At 41.0% G+C, this 25909-nt stretch overlaps 1 protein-coding gene across 3 annotated transcripts in view; it reads left to right on the plus strand.

Annotated features, from left to right (window-relative positions):
• The window catches only part of CFAP61 (cilia and flagella associated protein 61), a 481993-nt gene that overhangs the window by 383299 nt on the left and 72785 nt on the right, over positions 1-25909 (plus strand). For all 3 annotated transcript variants that reach the window (XM_033939263.1, XM_033939265.1, XM_033939264.1), the window contains 2 exons: positions 5002-5093; positions 17818-18023. In XM_033939263.1, the coding sequence (XP_033795154.1) occupies positions 5002-5093; positions 17818-18023 (298 nt within the window). The remainder of the gene's footprint in view (positions 1-5001; positions 5094-17817; positions 18024-25909) is intronic.

Consider the following 25909-nt stretch of genomic DNA (forward strand, 5'->3'; position numbering starts at 1 on the left):
CCCAGATCAGCATCGAAAATAATTAGTTAATGGGCTCCAATGATTTATTTATTGGCGCTAACAAGCACTTAATTGGCATTAATTATGAAGTGAGCACTGATCTGGCTATGCGCTATTCTGTAACAGTGGATGCCCAAATTGGATCATGCACAGCTCTAAAGGAGACCTGGTCATGGGAGGGGCATGGGCAGGTCAGAGGAGTTCACAAAAGAGGTGCATAGTGCTACAGAATAGTGGAGATCTACCACCACCAGCATTTCTGTCAGGTACAATCAATTATCGGAATACATAGAAAAAACTAACGTATTACACCCAAATCAAACTGGATCAGACAAAATCACTCTACAGAGCACTCTTTGATTGGTATGACTACAACGATACTTTACCATTTAGATCACCATTCTTCGGTCGTACTGATTTCACTTGATTTGTCCTCTGCCTTTGATACTATCGACCATACTCTTTTAATTCATAGGCTTCAGTCCATTGGTGTGACGGATCAAGTTCTGTGCTGGTTTAAATCTTACTTTGAAAACTGTTTCTCCAATGTCTCCTTTAATAATACGTCTTCTAACAGCTTCTCATTACCTTATGGTATCCCTCAAGGATCAATACTTTCTCCTATTTTATTTAACATTTTTCTTGCTCCACTTTTGACCTTATGTCAATCCATTGGATTTTCGGTATTCGCCTACGCCGATGACATACAAATATTACATCCAATTGATCCCAATAATACACAGGAAATAACAGCAATAAACGACAAACTGGATCAAATTGGCTAGATGCTAATAAATTATCCTTAAATATTCATAAAACCAATGTGATGCTCTTTCCATGGAAGGACTGTAGCACACCCGCTTATTCCAATTTCCATTAAAGGCACTCCATTGCAGATACACCAAAATATTAAGATCTTAGGAATTATATTTGACAATAAATTATCATACCACGATCACATAAGCAATGTGGTTAAATCTACTTTCTTCAGACTGCGTCAAATTCGTTCCGTTGCCAAGTTCTTATGTGCAAAATCCCTGAATATTCTAATACATTCTCTAGTTATCTCCAAACTTGATTATTGTAATGCCTTATTTAAGGGCATGACACAAAAAGAAATCAGATGTCTTCAAATTATACAGAACGCCTCTATTAAAATAATTCACAAAGCAAAAAAATTCGACCACGTCACACCCTTACTTAAGGAATCACACTGGCTCCCCGTTGCACACCGCATTTTATATAAAATATGTTTGCTTACTTTTAAATCATTAATATTTCAAACCCCCGCTTTCATTTTTAGAGTTTTAATTCCTTACACTACTTCTAGAACACTGAGATCTCAGGATCAACATCTATTGGCCATTCCCTCATTGAGAGTCATTAATACGAGACGTCTTACTATTTTTTCAGTGACTGCCCCCCAGTCTTGGAATGATCTCCCACTTTATATAAGAGAAGAAAAGAACTTAGACAAATTCAAGACTAAGCTTAAAAGTTTCCTTTTTAATGATGCTTTTAGTGAATAAATGATTCTATAATCCCTCTTTATCTTATATTTCCTTCTTTTTATGTTCGTCTTCCCTCCTAATGTTGTTACCTTTATATATTGAACTTGATATAGATTGTAACCTTTAAAGAATTTTCCTATTGTTTCTATATTGTTTTTTTCTTTTTTTTTTCATAGTTGTTTGTTTTTGAAATATTGTTTGTCTATGTAATAATTTACCTATGTTTTTAAATATTCGTACTATTTTGTATATCGCCTAGAATATAGATTAGGCGATTAATCAAACTGTATAATAAACTTGGAAAACTTGGAAACTCTTGTCCAAAATTGAGTGCTTTAAAGAGCACTGAATTTTACCGGCATTGAATTTTCAGTGTTGACTATAGAATTTGACCCTAAATGTGGAATCTAGAATTGCACAGTGTGACCAGCCAGGCTTCGTGCCTGCCCTGGTCCATGTGATTTTCTTGGCGTCCACCGGAGGGAGCCAGAGAGAGCAGCACACTTGTGAGCAGGCTCAGGTAGAGCAGGGTGTGGCTCCTTCTCCTGAAAAAGCCAGTAGTTTGCCCTTGGAAGAGGAGGTGTGAGGGAAGACACAGGCTTTTTCCCAAGAGAGCAGTGCTGGCTCATGCAGGGGTAATACCTGTGACCCTATGGAAGTGGAAGAGGCCGGATCCACTCCAGAGCTGTTGGAAGCAGAGGAAGAAATGCAACTGGAGTTGCAAGGAGAGCTGGTCCCTGAGGGTTTGGAAGTGACTCCCGAGCCAATGGAAGTAGGCTTGGCAACCCTTTTCAAGGACTGAACTGAAAGCTATGAGGTTTTTTTTTCTGTTTGCTATTTTTTTGATCTGAGTGTTTTTGTCAGCCAGCTACAATGACTGTTGGAACTGTGAGAGTTTTGGGTTCTGCACTGTTGTGTTCCTCAGCACAATTTATTTAAAGCTGGGAGTGTTTAGTGGGGAGAGGTTTGCTAAAAATCCGGGAGGTTATTTTTGAAAGCTGTTTAGTGCTTTTGGTAAGGCAAACCTGAGATACTCCCCTGAACCCAGCAGTGCTACAAAATAAGCTGGAGGCTTGTGCTGAGACTGAGTATGTTCGAGGCATTAAAGCAGGAGAACTGCATTTTTGAGAAACCTGCTAAGAGCAGGCTTTTGAAGCCTTGGTGTAAGGAGCTCTGGTGGGAGCAGATTCACAGAGCTCAATTCTGACTTTGATGAGGAGAAAATCCTGAAAGCAACCAGGGTTTTCCTTTTGGATATTTTTGTTTTGTGTTTTGCAAGTTGTAGTATTTGTTTTGAACTTTGCCATTCTGACATTAAATTTTCCTTTGAATAACCAGTATAGTAGGATTGCTGAAAATAAGCACTTAACCAGCTAAGTACCAACACCAACCCCAGAATGCCCACAAAATAGCTGATTTCAGCCTAAGGACATAAGAATAGTCTTACTGGGTCAGACCAATGGTGCATCAAGCCTAGTAGCATGTTTTCACAGTGGCCAATCCAGGTCCCTAGTACATGGCCAAAACCCAAGGAGTAGCAACATGCTACTGATCCAGGGCAAGCAGTGGCTTGCCCCATGTCTTTTCAATAACAGACTATGGACTTTTCCTGCAGGAAATTATCCAAACCCTTCTTAAAACCAGCTACGCTATCCGCTCTTACCACAATCTTTGGCAATGCGTTTCAAAGCTTAACTATTTTCTGAGTGAAAAAATATTTCCTCCTATTGGTTTTAAAAAAGTATTTTTCTGTAACTTCATTCAGTGTCCCCTAGTCTTTGTAATTTTTGACTGAATGAAAAATTGATCCACTTGTAACCGTTCTACTCCACTCAGGATTTTGTAGACTTCAATCATAACCAAGCATTTTCAGTGTCATTATCCATTTAAATTCCAGTGAAAATGCCCAGTTAGCCATAAGCAATTTAGATTGCCAGGAGCCATTTCGGGTCATTTAAATCGCTTTGAATATTGACCCCATAGATCCTTATGTGTTTTTATAGGTAAACTCACAGAAATTGTGACTAGATTGGACCCAGAGCCATTTATGCCTAGTTGGACACAGGGTTACCAGACATCCGGGAAACCCCAAATATGTCCTTTTTTTAGGAACGGACTTTCCAAAACCGGGCAGTTTGTTCGGGTTTTGAAAGCCCTGAGCTCCATCCATGTCTGGAGGGCCTTCAACAAGCATGACATAACACGCATGCTTATGCTGGATGACATAACACGCATCTGCTTATGACGAAGGCTCTCAAGACATGGTCTGGAGATCAGGAAAAAAGAGATGAGGCTCTTTTGGGGTGGGACTAGAGATGGAACAGGGTGGGGCTAGAGGCAGAATAGGGCGGGGTTGGAAGCAGAATGGGGCAAATTAGAGGCAGAACAAGGCAGAGCTGGGGGTGGAATGAGCCAGGGCCGTGCATCTGGATTTGCCCTTCGTAAAATATGGCAACCCTAGCACAAGAGTAAATATTGGTTTGTAAAGTATGCACTTAAACACATACAGTATTTTATAATTAAGTTTGCAAGTCACAATCCACCCACACGTCACTCACACTCTGTCGCAGAACACACAAACACATGGATTATGTAGAAGCATAGAAACAAGCTGGCAGATAAAGGCCAAATGGCCCATCTAATCTGCCAGTCTGCAGTAATCATTATCTCTTTCTCTCTCTCTCTCTGAGAGATCCCACGTGCCTATCCCACACCTTCTTGAATTCAGACACAGTCTCTGTTTCCACCACTTCCGGGAGACTGTTCCACGCATCTACCGCCCTTTCTGTAAAAAAGTATTTCCTTTGATTACTCTGGAGCCTATCACCTGTTAACTTCATCCTATGCCCTCTCATTCCAGAGCTTCCTCTCAATTAAAAGAAACTCGATTCATGCGCATTTATATTACATAGGTATTTAAACGTTTCTATCATATCTCCTCTCTCCCGAAGTATGTATTTCTTATCACTATATGAACTTTTATGCGTAAAACAGGGTTTTACATTTATGCTTCCATTACTAAAAAGGGTACAATATCAGATAGGGGTGCCAGGAATTTGAGATGTCTTGGAGCTCTTTCACCTCTAATAAGAAAGCCGGTGGTGAGCTAGATTTACTAAAAGGCAATACTGTGTTACCACTTACTATAGTGTATTAGTACACATTATATATGTTTATTATTTACTGCAGAATGGGACCTATTTTTTTAATAGTGACATTAGTCTGCACTTACACAGTAGTGCACTTTAGTTAATCTGGCATAATTATGGTAAACAACGGAATGATTATGATCTTATTTAACCATCAGTGTATATAACATAGATATGTTTATTATTTTGTAAATTTCCATATTGCAAGGATCATATTTTTGTGTAAATATCAAGATTATTAATGTTGTTTCTAAAATAAATCATACTATACTTTGCATCACATTGTGTGAGGTGTGAAACAGGACCATTGACATTTAATTGTCTATTTTTATTTCCACTAGGGGGTATTCTTCCTGGAGGGTACCATTACTTACATATTGCCAAACCAGCAATTCCAACCCCTTTGGATGCACAAATGTCACGACCAGATTATGTAAGTATTCTTTCAATACAGATATTCTTAAGCAAATCAGATGCCCAAATTGCAGGTACCAGAAAAATAGAAGATTCATTAAAAACATTTTGATATAGTTTATGTATAATCAATTTTTATTTTCAAAAATAAAATCCAGCCTACAAATACAATCAACCTAGGAATACAACCAAATATAACCAGGATAGAAATGATACAGATTCAACCTCCTTACCCCCCGCCCCCCACCAGAACCAGATGCAAAGCAAAAACCAAAATATAGTAGACTTGGACTCAGATAGCCCACTGCCAAAGAAGGAACCTCAATCTTCACATTCCTCTGAAGCCACAGACCAGAAGAGAGAAGAGAAGAAGAGAAAAAAAAAGGGAAATAAGTTTTGAAATAAAAGTAAAAGAAAGAAAGAAATTGTCCTCTCACGCACCCAGGAACCCCCGCGCCAACAGATCACCAGCACACGGGCCTGGAGCAAGATTAGAAGGAGTTCAAAATGTCACTCCAGACTCTTGGGGACAAAGACTGAATATAGGGATCCCAAATTTGGAGAAATTGACTCTTTTGTTGAAGATTAACATTATGCAGAATGCTTGTACTTTCAGTACCCACAGAGAACCCTTTCCTGCATCGGGAGGACAGTTAGTTAGTTTATATGGTAACTGCTAGCGCAGAGCCAAGTTAAGAGGCTTTGTGATAATTTAGCAGTTAACCACATATACCCCCCCTTTTACTAAACCGCAATAGCAGTTATTATCGCATGGAGCCGCGCTGAATGCTTCACGCTGCTCCCAACGCTCATAGAAACTCTATGAGCATTGGGAGCAGCACGGAGCATTCAGCGTGGCTCCCTGCGCTAATAACTGCTATCACGGTTTAGTAAAAGGGGGGGGGGGGAGTTAGTTTGTATTGTGTTCAATTCCATGGGATATATATTATCAAGTGGATGATCAATTTGTATTTTCAGAAGGCCATTAATAAAGAGCCGCTAATCGGGGCATCTTTTGAACAGTGACATGCTGCGTCATTTGAGAGAATAGCACCCTTATGAGCTAGATTTAGGAGAGGGCAGTGATATTAGGCTGGGGACTCCATCCTGCAGTGGTAGGAATGCTACAGAAAAGAAAATATTTATTTTCTAAGCTGAGCCACCAGCTTCTTCCTCAAGTGAGGTGGCAGGTGATCAGCCATGACACTTGTCTAAACAAGCCATTGTAGAGTTAATGGGATGGTGCTCAACATCACTGCTCAAGGGCATGCAATAGACAGCATAAAAGATAACAAGATGCATAGGGGAAAATGATTACCCTGGATGACCAGCCCCTGCAGGTGATTGAGAATGTGGGATTTAAGAGGTAGGTTACTGCATCTTTAGTTCCTAATTGCAAAGTGCCCTCCAGGGCAACTTTTAAAAGGTGAGTAATTCCCAGACCATATAATCAGTACTGCGCCTGGCTACAGACAGCTGGCCAAGGCAGAAAGATTAGTATGCATATCACCAGCAACATCTGGAATAATCAGATCACTGGTGGCAGCTGTACAAAGCAAGAACAGGCTATACATATAATGGGAATGCATCAGCATCAGAGTATAGGCTGGCTGTGCTGCACACCTACAGTAGGTGATGGATGATAGCCGTATCTCTGCCCATTTCATAACAGAATGATAGAGAACTGATAGCTAGGCTGTTAAGACAGAACTATGTTCCTTGCTATTTTGCAGCAGACTGTGAGAAGAGCATGGTTAAGGCAGTGAAAGGAGAGGGGAGCTTTTATGGTATACAATGCTTTGCATACTTGCTACATCTGGTTGTAGGAGACTCCCTAGGTTCTGGGAAGCAAAGGAAGTAGGAATCCTGAATCTGTTGGCCGATCAGTGCAGAAAAATAGGATCTTGTAACCTTGCCACTTGCCATTCCAGTCACTGTTGGCCAGGTTCCCCCCCCCACCCCCCCCCCCACAGTAGATTCTGTTAGTAATACATACTACAATGTGAACAAAGAGAAAAATCTTTTTCTACTTACCCTTCTCTACTTCTGCTGTTGTTTCTGCCACCTGGGTCCTGCCTGCCCAACCTGTTTCAGGCCCTGCTGCTGCCCACCCCACTGCCTTGATTACACTGGGTTCTTTTAGCCCTACAGATGAAAGCATAAAAATGAGAGCCAGAGATGTCACAACAGCAGCATTCACAGCTCCAGGGAAGGGGTGGAGAGATGCGGCCTAGATGGCCATGGCTTCTCTCAAAGGCAGTGTCTCCAAATGGGCTAGTTTTGTTCATATTCACTCAGAATTTGCCAAAATAACCAGGCTCAACAAATTAAAAGAGAAAAAACCCCCTCAAATTTTTATAGCTCTCTGACTCCGTTTCCTGGTATTTAAAAATGTTTTCCCTCTCCACCTGATGCACAGAGTAATCGCTTGGGACTGACACTTCTGTGATCAATGCTAGTCTGTTGTTTTTCACTTGTAGCACTGCATCCGGTATTTTTGAATCCAGCTTTTTATCAGGTGGAATTGGAATGTCCCAGGGGATCTTGACCTATTCATTCTCCATAATTCTCTTTAGGCCACAATCCAAGTGCTTTTCTAGTACAGCAGTATTGTAATGTTTACAAAGTCTCCAAAGAATGAGATGTACTACCATTGTGCATTTCTCTATCGTGCACCATGACATATTAATCTACCAACTTTCTGAGATAGGAATAGACTCCTTTGTCCTAAAGTGGTTCTCAAACTTCCTTCGCGCGCGTTCCTACATTGTCAACACAAACGGCTCCAAATCCGCTCTGTGGTCACCATCCTGTGGTGTCCCACAGGGCTCCCCTATTCTCTTCAACATGTACATGACCTCCCTGAAGCTCCTCAAATTAACCCCCCTTGAAACAATATACACATACGCAGACGACATATTTATCTTCCTCGAAACTGACCAGAACCTCACAAACCTCCAAGAGAATATCACTTCATGCATAATGAGACTTCACGCCTGGTCCCTCTCTGTACAGATGAAATTAAATGAATCTAAAACAAAATTACTCTGGCTCGGCCCAAAATTATTACACCTGCCCACCCTCTTCACACTACCCACAGGCCCTGCTCTGCACCTTGAATTCTCAAGCAAGGTCCTCGGCATCACTATCGATTCCTCCCTCTCCCTCGATGATCACCTGAATTCCCTGGCAAAATCATGTTTTTTCAGCCTCCACATGCTGAGGAAAGTAAGATCCTACTTTCACCAACAACATTTCACCGTCCTTGTACAATCCATCATCCTATCCAAACTCGATTACTGTAGGCCTAACAAAAAAAAAGTCTTCGCAGACTCCAACTTATCCAGAATACTGCAGCCAAGCTGATTTTTGCTAAACGCAAATTTGATCACGTCTCCCCTCTACTTACCAATCTCCACTGGCTCCCAGTACTTTCCAGAATTCATTTCAAATGCTCCTGCCTGGCCTTCAAGATCATTCACGGCATCCTTCCGCCCCTAATCCCTCTATCCTTCCTCGTCCGGACGCCTGCTACCACCAGATCCGCTCACAGATATAAACTATCCTTCCCCTCTCTACACGGCATCCTCCACGCTGGCAAACTGGGAAAATCCCTTCTCTCCAAAATCACAGGCCTTTGGAATGATCTCACTATCCCGCTGCGGAACCTGGGCTCCCTCCAACTTTTCCGAAAACAACTGAAAACCTGGCTTTTCTCTAACATCTAACATCTCTTCCCCTGTCCACATCCTCCTCTATTCACATGCTCTTGAAAATCTTTCTCCTCTCTCTTCCTATATTTTTAAACTTTGTAAACCGTGTCGAGCTCCACTTCCGTGGAGATGATGCGGTATATAAACTTAAGGCTTAGTTTAGTTTAGTTTAGGTATTTTCTGCTATCAAAACTTTGCAGCCAGCTACAAGATGAGTGACCATTTCCAGCTATTTCTTCCAAAATCTACAGATGTCTGTTGTACCAGTTTTTTCTACCTGAAGCTATCAGTTTCTCATCCTTAGGTTTTAGATCACCTCTCCTTAACTATTCATGTGTACTGTTGTAATCGGTGAATGATTCCTGCAATAACATTTTGCATTTCCTACTGTTCTTATGTATTTGGCAGTTGGTTTTCCTTATTTGTTGGGATAGCAGCTGAATATCACCACTTTCCTTATAATGGGAAAATAGAATGCTGTTAGATACAAGAATAAGAGACAAAATTAAGTATGCCTCCACTAGAAAGTCTTGTTTTTTCAATTGTGAGTCCGGTGCTTTTGAATGGACTGTCCAGAGCAATACATTTTTGTAACAAATGTACTGCTATTTTGAAAATTACTTAAGGCTCATTTTTTCATCTTAGCTTTCAGCTGTCCCTCTGACATCCAATAAAATGTTTGAGAGTGACTACAATTTTTTTGTTGAATAATGTAAACAAAGCTGATTGATGTTTCTAATGTACTGGAAAATGTATGGTAAAATTTGACCTCTACTGTGTATGTTTACTTGTAAGCCGCTTAGGAGATAAGCGGATAATAAGTTCTTTAAATAAATAAATAACTGGGCATTAAGGCACTCTCTACAAAGTGCCATAGAAAAATTCACAGATAGGTGACCTATACATTAAGAAGGTACTTTTATTACATATTGCCAATTCCTGCAGAGAAGTTTTTTGGCTGCTCCTGAAGCCAGGTGAGCACTGCTTCCTTTATTTCATCATGCTTTGTCTTTTGCTCTCTGGGTCACAATGATTCACCTATGTATCATCATTGGTGACAGTTCACTACTGAATACTTGGATCTTCTTACCGTCTCAGGAACTGGGTCGCAACCTACACACGCTGTTGCTTGTGCAGATCAGTAAGCTGTTTGGGAACTCATCGTGCAGACTTTCCTTTATCCCAAGTCATCATACAATATGGCAAATGCAAATCCATAGCTGATATCCAAATTTGCAGCCAATTGAGACACTGTCTGTCGGTCTTCTCTAATCAAGGCATCTGCCTGTCAATGTGCTCTTGTGTGTGCGATGTTGATGGGTGACCAGAATGGCCTTCGTCGGTTACAACTGTTCTTCCCTTTAAACCTTTTTACCCACTCATAAACCTTTCACTCATTCATGGTGTTATGTCAATACTAAGTCAATATCCCACGGTGAATTTCCACAGATTTCACTCCCTTTGCCCAAAGAAAGCGCAATACTGCACGCTGTTCTTCAATGGTGCAATCTTGCAATGGAGTATCCATGTTTCTGACCTTGTAGCTACCACATGACTAAAGGCTGAATGCTGTACTGTGCATGGATGAGCTATCCAACAGGCAATGTACAACTACATATGTTGTATTTTGCTAGCTTTGTTCCGTGTAAATTAACAATTGCCTTTAATTTTTGATTTGCCTTTGTACATACCTCTCCCTGGCATTTAGGTGCACACCATTACGTCAGCTCCATGTTTGGCATAATTGTTGATGACTAAACCCATATGTGCAAATATATACCCAGTTATGCTAGTATTTTAGAAAGAAAAGTAGACACCTACTTTCCTTTAAAGAATAGGTGCTTTCTGAGCACCTAAATTTAGTTACACAGTTATAGAATTGCCCCTTAAGTGGCCGCTGCTAAACATATGTCTCTTTCTATACTGACCCCTAAATTCTTTAATTTGTTTTAAGCCAAGCTAGCATAGTATTATCATTTACTATACAGTCGACTTTACCTAAGTGCTCGTCGGTTAAGTGCACACTTCGGTTATCCGCAGCCTACCTCCGTGGTACCATTTTTTTTACATTAAAGTCAATAGACATAAACTCCAGATAATTGCAATTCTGATCAGCACACAATCCGCTTATGCGCACTGATGTTATAGGTCCCACCTCTATGCGTTTATGTTACGTTCACTCCGGTTAAAAGCAATCACGTTCTCACGTTGATGAGCCACATGTTTCAGATCAGCATTCTAGGCCTGGCCAGGTGTTCAAACTTTCAAAACTGCACCATGGCGTCTCATAGAGAAAAACCTTTGTTTGTGGCTGGTCATTGTCTCTGGCTGAACGTGTCCACCACACTGGACAAAAGTCATTGTCTTTGGCTGAACGTGTCGATGTCTTAAAGAGATTTGACCAATGGGATAGTCAGGTCTCTATTGCAAAACATTGCAGCGTTCATCCTGGCCAGATTTCTCAGATTTACAAAAAAAAAAAAGCAAACCATATTGAAAGGCTGGCAAAACAACAGCAATCCTACCAGGAAATGGAAAAGAATTGGGAAGGCTGGAGACATTGAACAGGTGTTACTGCGATGGCTTGCTGAAGCTAGAAGTCATCAGCTGCCAATCAGTGGGCCTCTGCTGATGGAGAAAGCAGCACAGCTATCCAAAGAACTGGGCATAGAAGACTTCAAAGCTACAAATGGATGGCTGGAGAGGTGGAAGGTTCGTAATGGCATAAAATTTAAGAAGCAGCATGGCAAAAATCAAGACACTGATGAGTTTGGTGCAGAAAGATGGATCATGGAAGTGTTGCCATCAGTCATTGGTGGATATGAACCATACGACGTTTTCAACGCCAATGAGACAGGCCTGTACTGGCGTGCCATCCCTGATGGGACATTGGCTTTGAAACGCAGCGAAACTATTGGCTTCAAAGTGCCAAAGGAACGATTGACATTACTGCTCAGTTGCAATAAGAACGGTAGTGAAAAGCTTGAGCCACTGGTGATTGAGAAGAATCAAAATCCTAGGTGCTTCAAAAACATTAAACGCCTGCCTGTTGAATATGAAAGCAACAAAAACGCATGGATGATGGCGACACTGTGGATTGAATGGTTACAGAAGCTTGACAATCAGATGAGAAGGCAAAGGAGACACATTGTAATGCTGTGTGATAACTGTGCAGCACACAGCAATGACGTACGACTAACCAACATCAAACTCGTGTTTCTGCCACCGAACACAACATCTTTGATCCAACCGATGGACCAAGGGATAATCACCAACTTCAAACGTCATTACAGGTCACTCGTCCTAAGCTATGTGATGGCGGTGATTGATGCAAGCACGGAATCCACCCCCCCTGAGCTGCTGAGCTCGTGAGAAAAATGACAGTACTCGACTCTCTTCACATGGCACGGGAGGCGTGGAGTCGAGTCTCATCATCAGTGATTTCAAATTGCTATCGATGGGCGAGCTTCATTCACGCATCTAAGGATTCAACTGAAGCTGACACTTTGTCCATTGAACTCCCAGTTGGACTCTTGCCACAAGAGTTTGAGCTGTATGTCGCCGTTGACAACGATGTGCCCACATCATATGGCAGTACTAATTCCGATATCTGTACAGTCATAAAGGACACTGCAGACAACCAAGAGTCTGATGATGACAGGGATACTGCTGCAGTCATCACAACTAATGAAACACCTGCAGAGATTGTTTCCTTCTCAGACGCGCTGAAGTCCCTACACACGCTGCGTTGTTATCTGGAGATAAATGGATGTCATGACTATGGCCAGTTTTACATCATCAGTATTCAGATACACAGCCTAAATCGTGCAATCTGCGTGCAGAGAAAAATGACTGATTATTTCAGTAGAATGTTGGTTCTAAAAAAAGTTTACAGTGTATTGCAGATGGAACAGTGCTGATTCTGAAACTGAACCATGTAGAATTATTTGCGTGTGGGGTTTATTATTGCATTTGACTACAGCGTACTGTAATTTTTCATGACTAAAAAGTGGTACTCCAATTAAGCGCACACTTTGTTTAAGCGCACGTCGTGATCTAGTCCGGAGGCCTCGCACTTAAGCGGAGTCGACTGTATATTATACGTATAATGTACTAGAATAAATACATTTACGGTAGCTTAAGCTAGAAATGTTACAATGGGCTGAGAAAATGTACTGAATACTTTTTTCACGCAAACATAAGTAAGTTCATTTAGCACTGTTGCTTAAAGGAACTGCTTAAAGAATAAAGGCATCATCTAAAGGTATTTGCTGATCTTGACCAGAAGCATGCTCATCTTCATTTTGTGTTTTGTATCTCTTCATTTTTCTGTTGCAATATTATTATACTGATGCATCTCCTCTATTATGCCTTCAATCTATACTAAACGTATTACCTCTTTATCTGTGCTTGCTAATGATTTTGCTATTTTTGTGCTACATTGCCAGTTCTTTAAACCATTGTGCTGAATTATCTCGGACTAGATTTGTTGTGTAAAGCAAATGAAATAACGTAAAAAGCTGATATGTAGTTATGGAATTTTGTTTCTCTTTTCTGGCTTCTTCATATTAGGTTGAAGTGTTATGGTTATTGCATTAAGATTATATTCTCCATTTTCTTCCATTTTAAAATGTACTCCTTTTTTCAGCTTCAGTCTAATGTAAAATCAACAAAATAGCTTATTTAATCTTTAATGTGGGCAACTAGAACTATAGGTAGATACATCCGCAAAAACTACATGTGTATAGAGGTCTTAATTCATTCACATTTATGGCTTAGACAAAATTACAACCAACAGCTTTGGTAACCAATGGCTTTGGTAAAGAATACAAACAAAACAAGTAGGCAACACAAATGGTCTACTTAGAAAGCCCAAAAATCTTTAATGTACAATTCATCAACTAATGTACGTGGCACAAAATATGGAGACTGAACACAGCCATGTTCTGGCAAACAATGCATGCATCATGAGTCATATCATTCTACAAACAACTTGAGAGTATGTGTAGAATACTATCACCATTATGTGTAAGTATACACTTAGGACCAAATTCTCTATATGGCACCTTAAGTTCTATGTATAAATTGGTGCACACAGCCAATTTGCATGCATAATTTAATTGTTTAACAAATCTAATCGGTGCCAATAATTGCCCATTAATACCTACTAATTGATGCTAAGTGGCATTAATTAAATGTGCAACTTTGCAGGCGTATTGTACAAAGTGTTGTGCACAAATTTGAAAATGGGATGTGACCAGGGAGGATCATGGGTGGATTGTGGGCATTCCTAAAATGTATGTAGCTGTTATAGAATATGCCTGATCCATGCACCACTTAGGTACAGGTATTTAGGTCTGGTTTTCCTTGGTCTAAGTGGGTGTGCCTAAAAGTTATGACATGCACTGGTGCTAAACATGATTCTATAAGGTGCATGTAACTTTTATAGAATCACGCTAAGCACCGTCCTAACTGGTGCTCAGTTTTTAAGTGACATTATAGAATCAGGCCCTTAATATATATATTACTGGCAGTAAATTGACTAAGCACTGTTGTGTAAGGCAAGCACAAATGACATAGCACATAATTGCAAGGGGATGCGGGCCTTCAACTTACATGCGTATGTTACAGAATAGGGTAAGTTGTGTGTGCCCTTGCCATATTTAAGTGCCTTGAAGTTATTACAGGTCTATGGCTCGTATAACTGTGGGCGCTTTGATTATAGACTCATGGCGTGACATTGGGGCACCTGAAAGAGGGTGCTCATGTACAGTATGCAGTAGAATTATCCCTTAACAGTGTATGCTCAGGGCTTGTACAAGCATATTGGATATCCTATATGAAACTTCAGCCTTGAAATCTGGATAATTAAACTCAACAATCATGACCATCCTAACACCACCACTTCCACAACCACCCTGTAAAAATGCATAATTTGACATCATACTTTTCAATATTGAACTTTGTTCTGTATGCATGTATGTGGCCCACTCTGCCAGCAGGTAAAAGAATGTGCTGCTGGGTTATTTTTGAGTTAGTGGAGCCTATTATTTGTATTGTCTGTTTCCCCTCAGACACTTCTGCCCTAGATGACTCACTAGTCTTACCTAATAGTAGAGCTGGCCCTTTTCATGCCCTGTGGAATGCCATGCATGCTTTTAGCTAGAGTGAAAGCAGTTTTCAGATAGCAGGTTATTTAGGTCCATGACTTTGACAGTTGCCTTCTAGAGCGTCAAATGAAGCAATCTCAGAATGAATTTATGTAGTTTGGCATTGATAGTTTTTATTTTATTTACTAGTCTTTAAGCCCGTTACATTATCGGGTGCTAGAATATATGTCTGTCTGTCTTTCTTTCTGTCTCTCTCCCTACCCCTGCCTCTTTTTTTCTGTCTCTCTCCCTCCTGCTATCTTTCTTTCTGTCTGTCTCTCTTCCTGCCCTCCTTTGTCTGTCTGTCTTTCTGTCTCTCTTCCTGTCCCTGTGTCTTTCTTCCTTTCTTTTTCCCTCCCTCCCGCTGTCTGTCTGTCTTTCTTTCTATCTATCTCTCTCCCTGCCCCCTATGCAGCAGCAGCATTTTCCTCCCCCACCACTTCCCTGTGCAGCAGCCACAGCAGCATTCCCTCCCCCTCCATTTCCCTGTGCAGCATCATTCCCCCACCCCACTTCCCTGTGCAGCAGCAGCATTTCCCTCCCCCCACTTCCCTGTACAGCAGCCGCAGCAACATTCCCCCCCTCCATTTCCCTGTGCAGCAGCATTTCCCTCCCCCCACCCCACTTCCCTGTGCAGAAGTATTTCCCTCCCCCCCAACACTTCCCTGTGCAGAAGCCACAGCAGCATTCCCTCCCCCTCCACTTTGCTGTGCGACAGTAGCAATTCCCCCCTCCCCCCTTCCCATCCCGCAGTCTGGCCAGCTCCCATAGTCCCTTGCCGGAGTTATTTTTAAGTTTAAAGGTGCCGTGGCGGCTCCTCTCACGATCCCCGCCTGCATCAGAAGCCTTTTCTGACGCAGGTGTGGCTCGTGAGAGGAGCCACCATGGCCGCTTTGAACTTAAAAATAAACTTTGGGCATGGAGTGTAAGGGAGCCGGCCAAACCGCACAACATTACCTTGGGGTCTGCGAGTGTGGGGCCGTTGTAAGCGCGCATGCGCACTCCTATCGGCCATGGACCTATGGATCATGGATCACGCAGGTAGGAATGCGCATTCGCACTTAGCGTTTTATTATTATAGATAATTAATTACAATTCCATTTCAAGCCCAAAGTGGTAAGCTAATTAAGCACAAATAACTAGTTCTGTTTAACCATTCTTTCAGCTTAGTTTTCCAATATATTTGTAATGGATCAAGAGGACAAAGGGATTTATAAAAGTGCCTATAGTTCTCATTGTCCAGTCTGTTTTTATCCATGTTAAATGCTGCCTTCTGAGAAATGAGAATTAAAAACACATTGAGGGTAGTTATTAAGGTGCTGTAAAAAGTCTGGTACTTTAGTTTCTCTTATACAGCAGCTTGACCCCCTAGTAACAGTATCACAGGACTACCCCTATGGGTCGCTGACACCATTTTCAATCTGGTGCTAGCAGAGGCAAGGAGCAACTGGGGATCACATCTGTCCTGGAACCCCTAGAAACCAGGGGATCCTAAAGGAGGGCTGGGGTCTGTGGAGGAAAAGGAGGGCACTTCAGGGAGTGAGGGGAAGGGAGCCTTTCAGGAGAAGGGCATGTAGTTATGATTCAGATATCTACTTAAAGTTACTCAAATTAGTTATCCAGTATAGGGGGAAAGTTACCAACCTGGGTTACCATTAAGACAGGTTATTTTATTGTTAACCCAGGTTACTAGTAATTAAGTCTCATTGCATAAAATGGGACCTGTGTTAAAAATAGCATGAGTTGGGGTAAAATAACACACCTTAACAGTAGGCTAAGATGGTAACTATGCCCCTTAGTGTAAGCAGATATCATGTATTGAAAATCAGCTTGTCAGAGTTCAAGTGCCATCCAGTTTATATATAGCAGCCTAGAAAAGCAAGATTTAGAAGAAAACAGAAGACAAACTTGCAGTAGGCTTTTACCCTCATTAGAGAACATATTTTCTGTATGTGAATCCTGCCATATCACAAGTGGCCAAAACCTTGACAAAACTCAGAAATGAGTAGGAGATTTGCTAATATCTATCCCCCCTCCTTTTTTATTTTTTTTTTTACAAAGTCACACATCAAAAGATCCAAAGCCCTTTAAATCCCCATGGGCTTCAGGGCATTTACTGCAGTGGCCTACCCTATCAGGGAGGTATGTTAGGGAGGAAAGTAAAATCTAAAGAATATGCAACTGCCCTGTTTCCCCAAAAATAAGTCCTAGCATGATTTTTAAAGATGCCCCTAATATAAGCCCTACCCCAAAAATAAGCCCTAGTTAAGGTCGACCCCCGAAGCCCCCCCAAATGTCCCCAACACTCCCTGACTCCGTCCCTAACACTAGTGCTGCCTGATTTTCTGGAAAAAATCGGACTCATCGATTCAGCAACCCCCACCCCTGCTGCTTTAGGAGGCCTCAAAGCAGTCAGTCTCGCGGTGGGAGGGTTGGTGAGGTTCTGCTGCACAGGGGGATGGGAGGGAGGGAAGGATAGGAAGATCCTGCACAAGGGGATGAGTGAGAGGGGAGGAAAGATGCTGCACATGGGGGGGGGGGGTGGAAAAAGGAAAGAGGAAGAATTGGGGTGGAGGAGAGGAAGGGAGAGATGAGTGTTGTACATGAAAAAAATAAGATATCCCCGAAAGTAAGCGTTTTTAAGTCCCAAAATTAATATAAGACACTGTCTTATTTTCAGGGAAACACGGTATCAACATTTGTAGACATCTTTGCGATGGCAACATTGACATAACCAAGAAATAGTGTTGTCTCTTTTAAACTGTTACTGTACAGTAGATACATAAAACAATGAATATAGCTGAATGTCTGTGTTGTAACCGTAACCTGGCCAAGGATCTCACAGTAGAAATTTATCTTGATTGTAGTACTTTTGTTACAGGGACAGGAATTTGTAACAGAGGATCAAAGAAACTGGAATTATTTCAGGCTGCACATCAACCAGTACAACATGGTAGAAACCATTACATGCCTTTCAAAGCAAACTTTACCAGTCACTAACTACATCTGTTTATATAGACAACATGAGCGACTACTTAACAATCTCTGTGGTAGATTTGATGAGGGTCTGATCAAAGATTTATACAGGTAAGAAAAATGCTGATATATTTTCAAATGTTATTTATTTAAATTTATCCTTTATAAGTGAGGAGCTAAGTATAATGTGCATTGTCTTGAAACAGCCAGACCTAAAGGTTCATTGCCTCTGGAACCAATCCAAGGCCTAAGCATTTATTGCACAGTGTTTTGTTATATGTGTGACCTTTTGTCAATTTTCCTTTGCATTAATCACTCCACCTTGTTTCCTCGCTCTTTATTGGGGGTTTTTTTCATGTAAACCATTGCTCTTGGAAATTAGCTCACTTTTAACTTTTTTATATACTTAGGGCTCCTTTTACTAAGGTGCGCTAGGGCTTTGACGCGCGGAATAGTGCGCACTACATTGCCGCGTACGCTAGTCCTTAACGCCATCATTGAGCAGGCATTAGTTCTAGAAGCATAGCGCACAGTGAAGCGCACGGTAATTTCCTGCGTGCGCTAAAAATGCTAGCACACCTTAGTGAAAGGAGCCCTTAGTGTTTTCATTGGCTGTGTAAACCATCTTGCTATTTGTCTTGTCCACCTTTCATTTCAATCATTACATAAACTAAAACTGGTTTCTAAATAAATATAGTTCACCCAGTTACATTCATGAGTTAAGTATCTTCGTTTGGTGCTAAACATGTGCCTGTCAATATTCGCCATTTAGGTTAGACCCGGATATTCAATACCAGACTATAACCAGGCAAGTCCCAGCCAATATTCAGTCAGGGGCCTGCATAAAATACTTATGTGATTCCTGGCTGAATATTTGTTGGGGCCCACATATGTTCGTCCATCAGTTTTGTTATCCCCCCTGCTGTTCCCCCACAGATCCCCCCACACCACCTCCTCTTAGCCTCCATGTATGGAAGGCTGACTTCTATCACTAGTACCACAATAGTGTTTCGATTTAAAAGTACAGGGGCAGCGGGTTGGTGGGAAGGCAGGGGACCCCTGTGGCGGTGGCTGCAGGAGGGGGTGGTCATCCCTCCTGCTATCCTTCAATTTAAAGATATGGGAGCTGTTGTGCGGTTATCAGGAGGTGGGGAATCCCTCCTGCCGAATGATGGCATCCTATCAAACAGCCCTGGGGGAGGATTGATGGGAAGGAGGGAAGAATTGGGGGTTCTTTAAAAAAAATAAATAAATTGTGGAGGGTGGTCTGAGCTGTCAAGCCTTACTTTTCTGTCAGTGCCTGAGTCAATTGGCACTCAGGCATTGACTGGAATATAAGGCCGTGATAACTCATACCCTGCTGGAAAATTTTGCCCGCAAATATAGTTTAACAAGGTTTGAGAATCACCTGTTGATAATAGAGAATCACCTGGAGTGGTAATTTAAATATTTATAAGCCCATTGTACTATTTTAATATTAATGACCTCATTGTACTACATTTGCATGGCAGAGTCGGAGTCTGCTAGGAAGCTCAGAAAAGACCAGGGTAAGCTGTTCTGATAATCGGCTGGTAAAATACTGCCATGCTAAACCGGCTGGAACCGGTTTAGCGACCATCGTTAAAGATAAAGTAAGGCTTGAGAATCCAGCCCTGAGTCAATATCTGAGTATGAATTTCCACAAGTTTCACTCCCTCTGCCCCAAAAAAGCACACTACTGCACATTGATCTTCAATGGTGCAATCTCGCAATGGAGTGTTCATGTTTCTGTCCTTATGGTTGCCACATGACTAAAGGCCGAGCACTGTACTGCGGGTGGATGAACTATCCAACAGGCAATGTACAAGTACATATGTTGCATTCCGCTATCTCTGTTCCGGTTATCGCATAATTTAATAATTGCCTTTAATTTTTTATTTGCCTTCGTATATTTACATGGACATGTTATGATGTAGACCAGGGATCTCAAAGTCCCTCCTTGAGGGCCGCAATCCAGTCGAGTTTTCAGGATTTCCCCAATGAATATGCATTGAGCGCAGTGCATGCACATAGATCTCATGCATATTCATTGGGGAAATCCTGAAAACCCAACTGGATTGCGGCCCTCAAGGAGGGACTTTGAGACCTCTGATGTGTAGACCATGTAATCAGAATCACACGTTGTACTATGTTTTAGTTTATAAATTTTCACTATTGAAGGATGAGCCTATTTTGAACCTTCTCATGTTGTCTCGCAGAAAGTGCAGTTTCCACATGCTTTATGGCTCACTTCCTCCAAAATATGTGCATTGTAATCAGTGTGATGTGTACTTACCACTTTGTCATGGACATTTGGACCACTAGAATATGCAATACTAGGACCTGCTGCGAACACTGGCTGTAAATTGAGAAAATGCCAATATTTATAAATGAAGTTTGCAAATTTTGCTGATTATTCCATATATCCTACAACACATACTTGTTTTTCAGTAGTTTCAGTTTTAAATTGTTGTAAAAGTAGATCTCTGTTGGCATACAATGCTCTAAAATAAGCTTTCTGTACTGATTTTGGACAACCCCATGTGATGAATTAACCAGCCCTTTTTTTTTTTTTTAATGTTTCCACAGAAGAATAAATACATGTAGTATCCAAAAATTGATTGACTGGGAGGGAATCTTTTAATTTCGTATGGTGGCAACTGGTGTAATATTATTAGACATGGATTTTCATTTTGTAGATCCACAGAAATCAAGGGAAAGGGGACTTTATACTTAGCTCACAACAAATTACATTTGTGTACAGTAAGTATTTCCTGATCCCAAAAGGGTTTACAGTCATTTGGACCTGAGGCAGTGGAGGGTTAAGTGACATGCCTAAAATCACACTGGAGTAAGAGTAGATTTGAACCCTTACTTTCTTAATTCACAGCTCTAACCATTATCCTATTTCTGCAGAGACTCAAAAAAACTATCGGCCTCTTTTACAAAGACGTGCTAGCGGCTGCGCTGCGCTAGTGGCCCCAAAGCCCATAGAGATTTTAAGGGCTTCGGGGCTGTTGCTGCACGGCTTTGTAAAAGAGGCCGTATGTTTTCTTTACGTTCTGCATAAACCATCCAAGATCACCCAGATTAGGTCATTTTGACACTTTATAAGGAAGTCCTCTTAGTCAAATCAAAATAAACAAACAAACAAAATGGAGGACTAATGATAACAAGAATTCTTGCTGTTCTATACCGCTCTCAGAAACCTGTAATGTTCAAAACACATAAGTGTCTAGACACCACTCATACAGGTAAATGGTATCTTTCATTGAGCCGGTATTTTTATGTGCAAAGCTACAAATGTGCAAAAAGCTGTATTAAAGTGCTACGTGAAATAAATAACTTTAAAAGGTATCAAAAATTCGCACTTAGCTTTTGTATGAGCTTGATTTGTAGACAATCATTGTAGTTAACAAAAAATGGCTAAACGCCCTACGGGACCCGTTTCGCCACAATGAAGGGCTTCTTCGGGGTTTATTGTAGTTCATAAATACAAGACCCCCGAAGAAGCCCTTCATTGTGGCGAAACGGGTCCCGTAGGGCGTTTAGCCATTTTTTGTTAACTACAATGATTGTCTACAAATCAAGCTCATACAAAAGCTAAGTGCGAATTTTTGATACCTTTTAAAGTTATTTATTTCACGTAGCACTTTAATACAGCTTTTTGCACATTTGTAGCTTTGCACATAAAAATACCGGCTCAATGAAAGATACCATTTACCTGTATGAGTGGTGTCTAGACACTTATGTGTTTTGAACATTACAGGTTTCTGAGAGCGGTATAGAACAGCAAGAATTCTTGTTATCATTAGTCCTCCATTTTGTTTGTTTGTTTATTTTGACTTTATAAGGAAGGTCTTTTTTTTTTGTTATCCATGTTCTTTTTTTCAAGGTAGTTGGGCCAGAAATTTACCCAACTGAATTTTTTGTATTTGTTTAGCCCTCTTTATATAAAGAGAAATGTATTTCTTGATTTTCCTCACTACACCCAAAAATCATGTCAATATTACAAGTTCTGCTCCAAATGCAAACAGAAAATGTGTATCAGTAGATTTGTTACAAATATCTGAGTCAAGTTACAATGACTCAGGCTAAGGCATCTTAAGTATGGATGTCACCAAGGGCAGGTCAGGCCCATGATTGATTCTTCAGTAAGAGGGCATACCTGAAGTGGGCTCACTTTTGACAGCCGTATGTCTGGTGGCCAAAACTGTGATAAAACAAAGACATAGCCAAAAAGCTGTGATCCTCATAACTCCCTTAGGCTAAGACAGATGTCCTTTCAGTTTTGTCTTTGAGGAATACAAAGAAGTTAGGAATATCTCCAACTCCTGTCACACATAACCAAGGAACTTTGCTCCAACTTACCCCTTCTTGTACGAAACTGCACTAGCAGTTTTTAGCGCAGAGAGCCACACTGAATGATCCGCGCTGCTCCCGACGCTCATAGGAACTCGATGAGCATCGGGAGCAGCATGGGCCATTTTGTGCAACTCCCCGAACTAGAAACTGCTAGCGCAGTTTCGTAGAAGAGGGGGTTAATAGCCAGACTCTGGACATTGAATGGGGATATAACGCAATCTTTTGGTTTCTGTGAAAAATTTATCTAAAATTTATCTGTGGGATGAACACAGAAGAGTGGGATGAACACAGAAGATTTAGAATCAGAAAATAATATTAAATATTGAACTAGGCCAGTTACTGGGCAGACGTGCACGGTCTGTGTCTGTGTATGGCCGTTTGGTGGAGGATGGGCAGGGGAGGGCTTCAATGGCTGGGAGGGTGTAGATGTGCTGGAGTAAGTCTTAACAGAGATTTTGGCAGTTGGAACCCAAGCACAGTACCGGGTAAAGCTTTGGATTCTTGCCCAGAAATAGCTAAGAAGAAAAAATTAAAAAAAAAAAAAATAATAATTTTAATTGAATCAGGTTGGGCAGACTGGATGGACCATTCGGGTCTTTATCTGCCATCATCTACTATGTTACTATGTTACTAAAATCATTATATGCTCCTGCAAATAAAATTCTCTAAGAGGTATTTTGATTTGAAATGTAGTTTTGTCCTCTGTTATGTTATAAAACTAATGTAGGGCAAAAATGCATATTTCTTCTCCTGTCTCACACAAATTCCTTCTTGACTACCTTCTACATTTTTCAGAGTTTATCCATAAAAACCACAAGATCAATTTCTTAATATAGTATAGGGATTTTTTTAATGTGGCACTTACTAGTCTCTGTTCAATAGGCTACAAACACATCTTGTACCTCTGGAAGGTTTTGTCAATCATATTTGGACTAAATGACCCTGCAGCCCTTAACAGTTTGCTTGCTTTCAGTTATACTGTAGCTGCTCCTATAATTTGAAATATTTATGAAATACCAAACAGCTCCAGGTCATTAGGAGTAATCAGAACTAGTCTTGGTTTTACTGGCTCAACCTTTCTTTCAAGACCCAAATCTGTCAATGTAGATTTGCTTTCTATAGGATTAATTTGATCCCAACTAAACTCCTTGCCAGATTGTAGCTGCAAGTGACACTTCTGTGTGTATTGATGTTTTAAGGACATTTATTATTATTATTATTATTATTATTATTATTAGGTTCTTATATCCCGCCATACCCAGAGAGTTCTAGGCGGTTTACATTCGTTACATTAGGATCCGGTCTGAACCCGGATTTACAAAATTTTATCGGAATTGCAGGTAGCGCGGAAGGAGGCACAGGTTTATCGTAGTTGGGTTAGAGGATAAAATGGAGGGAGTGGGAAACCAGAAGAGGGGGGGGAGAGGGAGGTGGGGGTGGGGGGGTTGGAGTGTATGCGGGGAGTAAGGACTAAGGGTCTTGTTTGCGAAAGAGGTGTGTTTTGAGAAGTTTTCTGAAATCTAGGTAGTTCGGGGCCTCTAGCATCAATTGGGCTAGCCAAGGGTTCAGCTTGGCCGCCTGGAAGGCGAAGGTTTTGTCGATGAATCTTTTGAGCTGGCATGATTTTATGGAGGGGAAGGTAAACAACTGGATTCTGCGGGATTTCTTGTTGGTGCAATACATATTGAAATGTGGGGAGAGGTATTTTGGTGAGAGACCAAATACTGTCTTGTAACAGATGCAGGCGAACTTGAAGAGGACTCGGGATTCGAAGGGTAGCCAGTGCAGTTGGTGGTAGAAGGGGGTGATGTGTTCCCATTTGTTCAGGCCGAAAATGAGGCGGACAGCTGTGTTTTGAATCAGTTTTAGTCTTCTGGTGATTTTCTTTGTGGAGCTTAGGTAAATGATATTGCAATAATCCAGTATGCTGAGGATAGAGGATTGAACTAATAGTCGAAATGCAGTGTCATCGAAATATTTCTTTATGGTACGGAGTTTCCAGAGTACTGAAAGGCCTTTCTTGACAATGAGGTCGGTGTGGTTTTCTAGGGATAGATGTTTGTCAAGCGTGACTCCTAGTATTCTTAATGTTTGTTCGAGTGGGAAAACCAATCCTTTCACCTGGATTGTGGTGTCTTTGATTTTGTCTTTGGGGGTGGCTAGAAAGAATTTTGTTTTGTCTGGGTTGAGCTTTAGTTTGAAGGAGAGCATCCAGAGTTCTATCTGGCTGAGTATGCTAGTTATGTAGTTGAGAAGATCCTGGGATAGACTGGTTAGAGGGATGACAATTGTGATGTTTATCAGTGTTCTGTGTATATGCGAACAAAGTGAAGTATTTTGCTGATACATAGTTGCTATGTAGAAAATCCTATTTGTTCTGGCTTTCCAGTATGAGATGAGTTGGGCATTCTAGGGTCTTGTATAGCATTTACAATGCTGCCTTGGCTACTTTGGGGTTGTGGTTATATGGATAGGCATTCATCTCTTCCCTTAAGGTTGGCTCTGTATGAATACCGGCACATTTTTTCTTAGAAAAAAAGCACTGGGTAAAGGTGAGTCAATTGATGTGGAGAGGCATTTTTGATATTATGTCTCGAAAAATCCAATAGGGAAAATGACCATTTTCAAAAGAGAAAAACATCTTTTTGTTTTGAAAACAGCCATTTTTTTTAGATGTGTTTGTCCTCAGTGTGTCTATCTTTTTGACTCATTAAAAACAAAACAAAAATCCAAATGAAAAACACACAAAAACCAGCCATTGGGACATAAAAGAGGCCAGCATTCTTAGTAGACTGGCCAGAGAGACATCCCTGCAGAGCAGTGGGACACACTAGGGGCACTGTGTGAACATCGCATAAATGGTCCCAGGTACATATCTCACCAAAACTTGCTTACATTGTATGGTGAGTCCTCCAAAACTCACCCAAAACCTGTTGTACCCAACTATACCGTATAATAATAATAACAATCTATATACTGCAGGACCTGAAGTTCTATGCGGTTTGCAATGGTTAAAAGATATTACAAATTAATTAGAATTAGCAAGGTTAGAAGCTAGTTATTAACAGCGCTAGAGATCAGTTATTGTGGAGTAGGATTGTACAAATTAGTTGCCTAAATACTTCAGGAACAGGTATGTTTTTAGGTGTTTCCTAGATTCCCCATAAATAATATGCGTGAGCAATTGTTCCAGATCTTTGCCCCATAATGTCACTTGGTGTGAGAGAAGATGTTGAAGTTGTTTTTTAAATTTACATCCTTTAACCGGTGGGGAAACAAAATTCGAGTGTGAGCTTCTCTTATGTCTGTTTGAGAAAGAGAAGAGGTCAGTTATATATTTAGGGTCTAAACTGAATAGTGCCTTAAAGCAAAAGCATCCAAACTTAAACTTCACGCATGCCTCCATCGGTAGCCAATGTAGAAGTCAGATCGAACTTCTTCAACCCAAAAAATTAGCTTGACTGCCGCATTTTGCACCAATTGTAATCACCGCATATTCTTCTGGGAAATTGCCAGGTAGGCGATATTGCAATAATCTAGTTGACGCAGTATAAGAGATTGTACCAGGATTCTAAATGAAGAAACATCGAAATATGCTTTAATGGACCGAAGCT

This window comes from Geotrypetes seraphini, chromosome 3, assembly GCF_902459505.1.
Source record: "Geotrypetes seraphini chromosome 3, aGeoSer1.1, whole genome shotgun sequence".
Taxonomy (NCBI): Eukaryota; Metazoa; Chordata; class Amphibia; order Gymnophiona; family Dermophiidae; genus Geotrypetes; species Geotrypetes seraphini.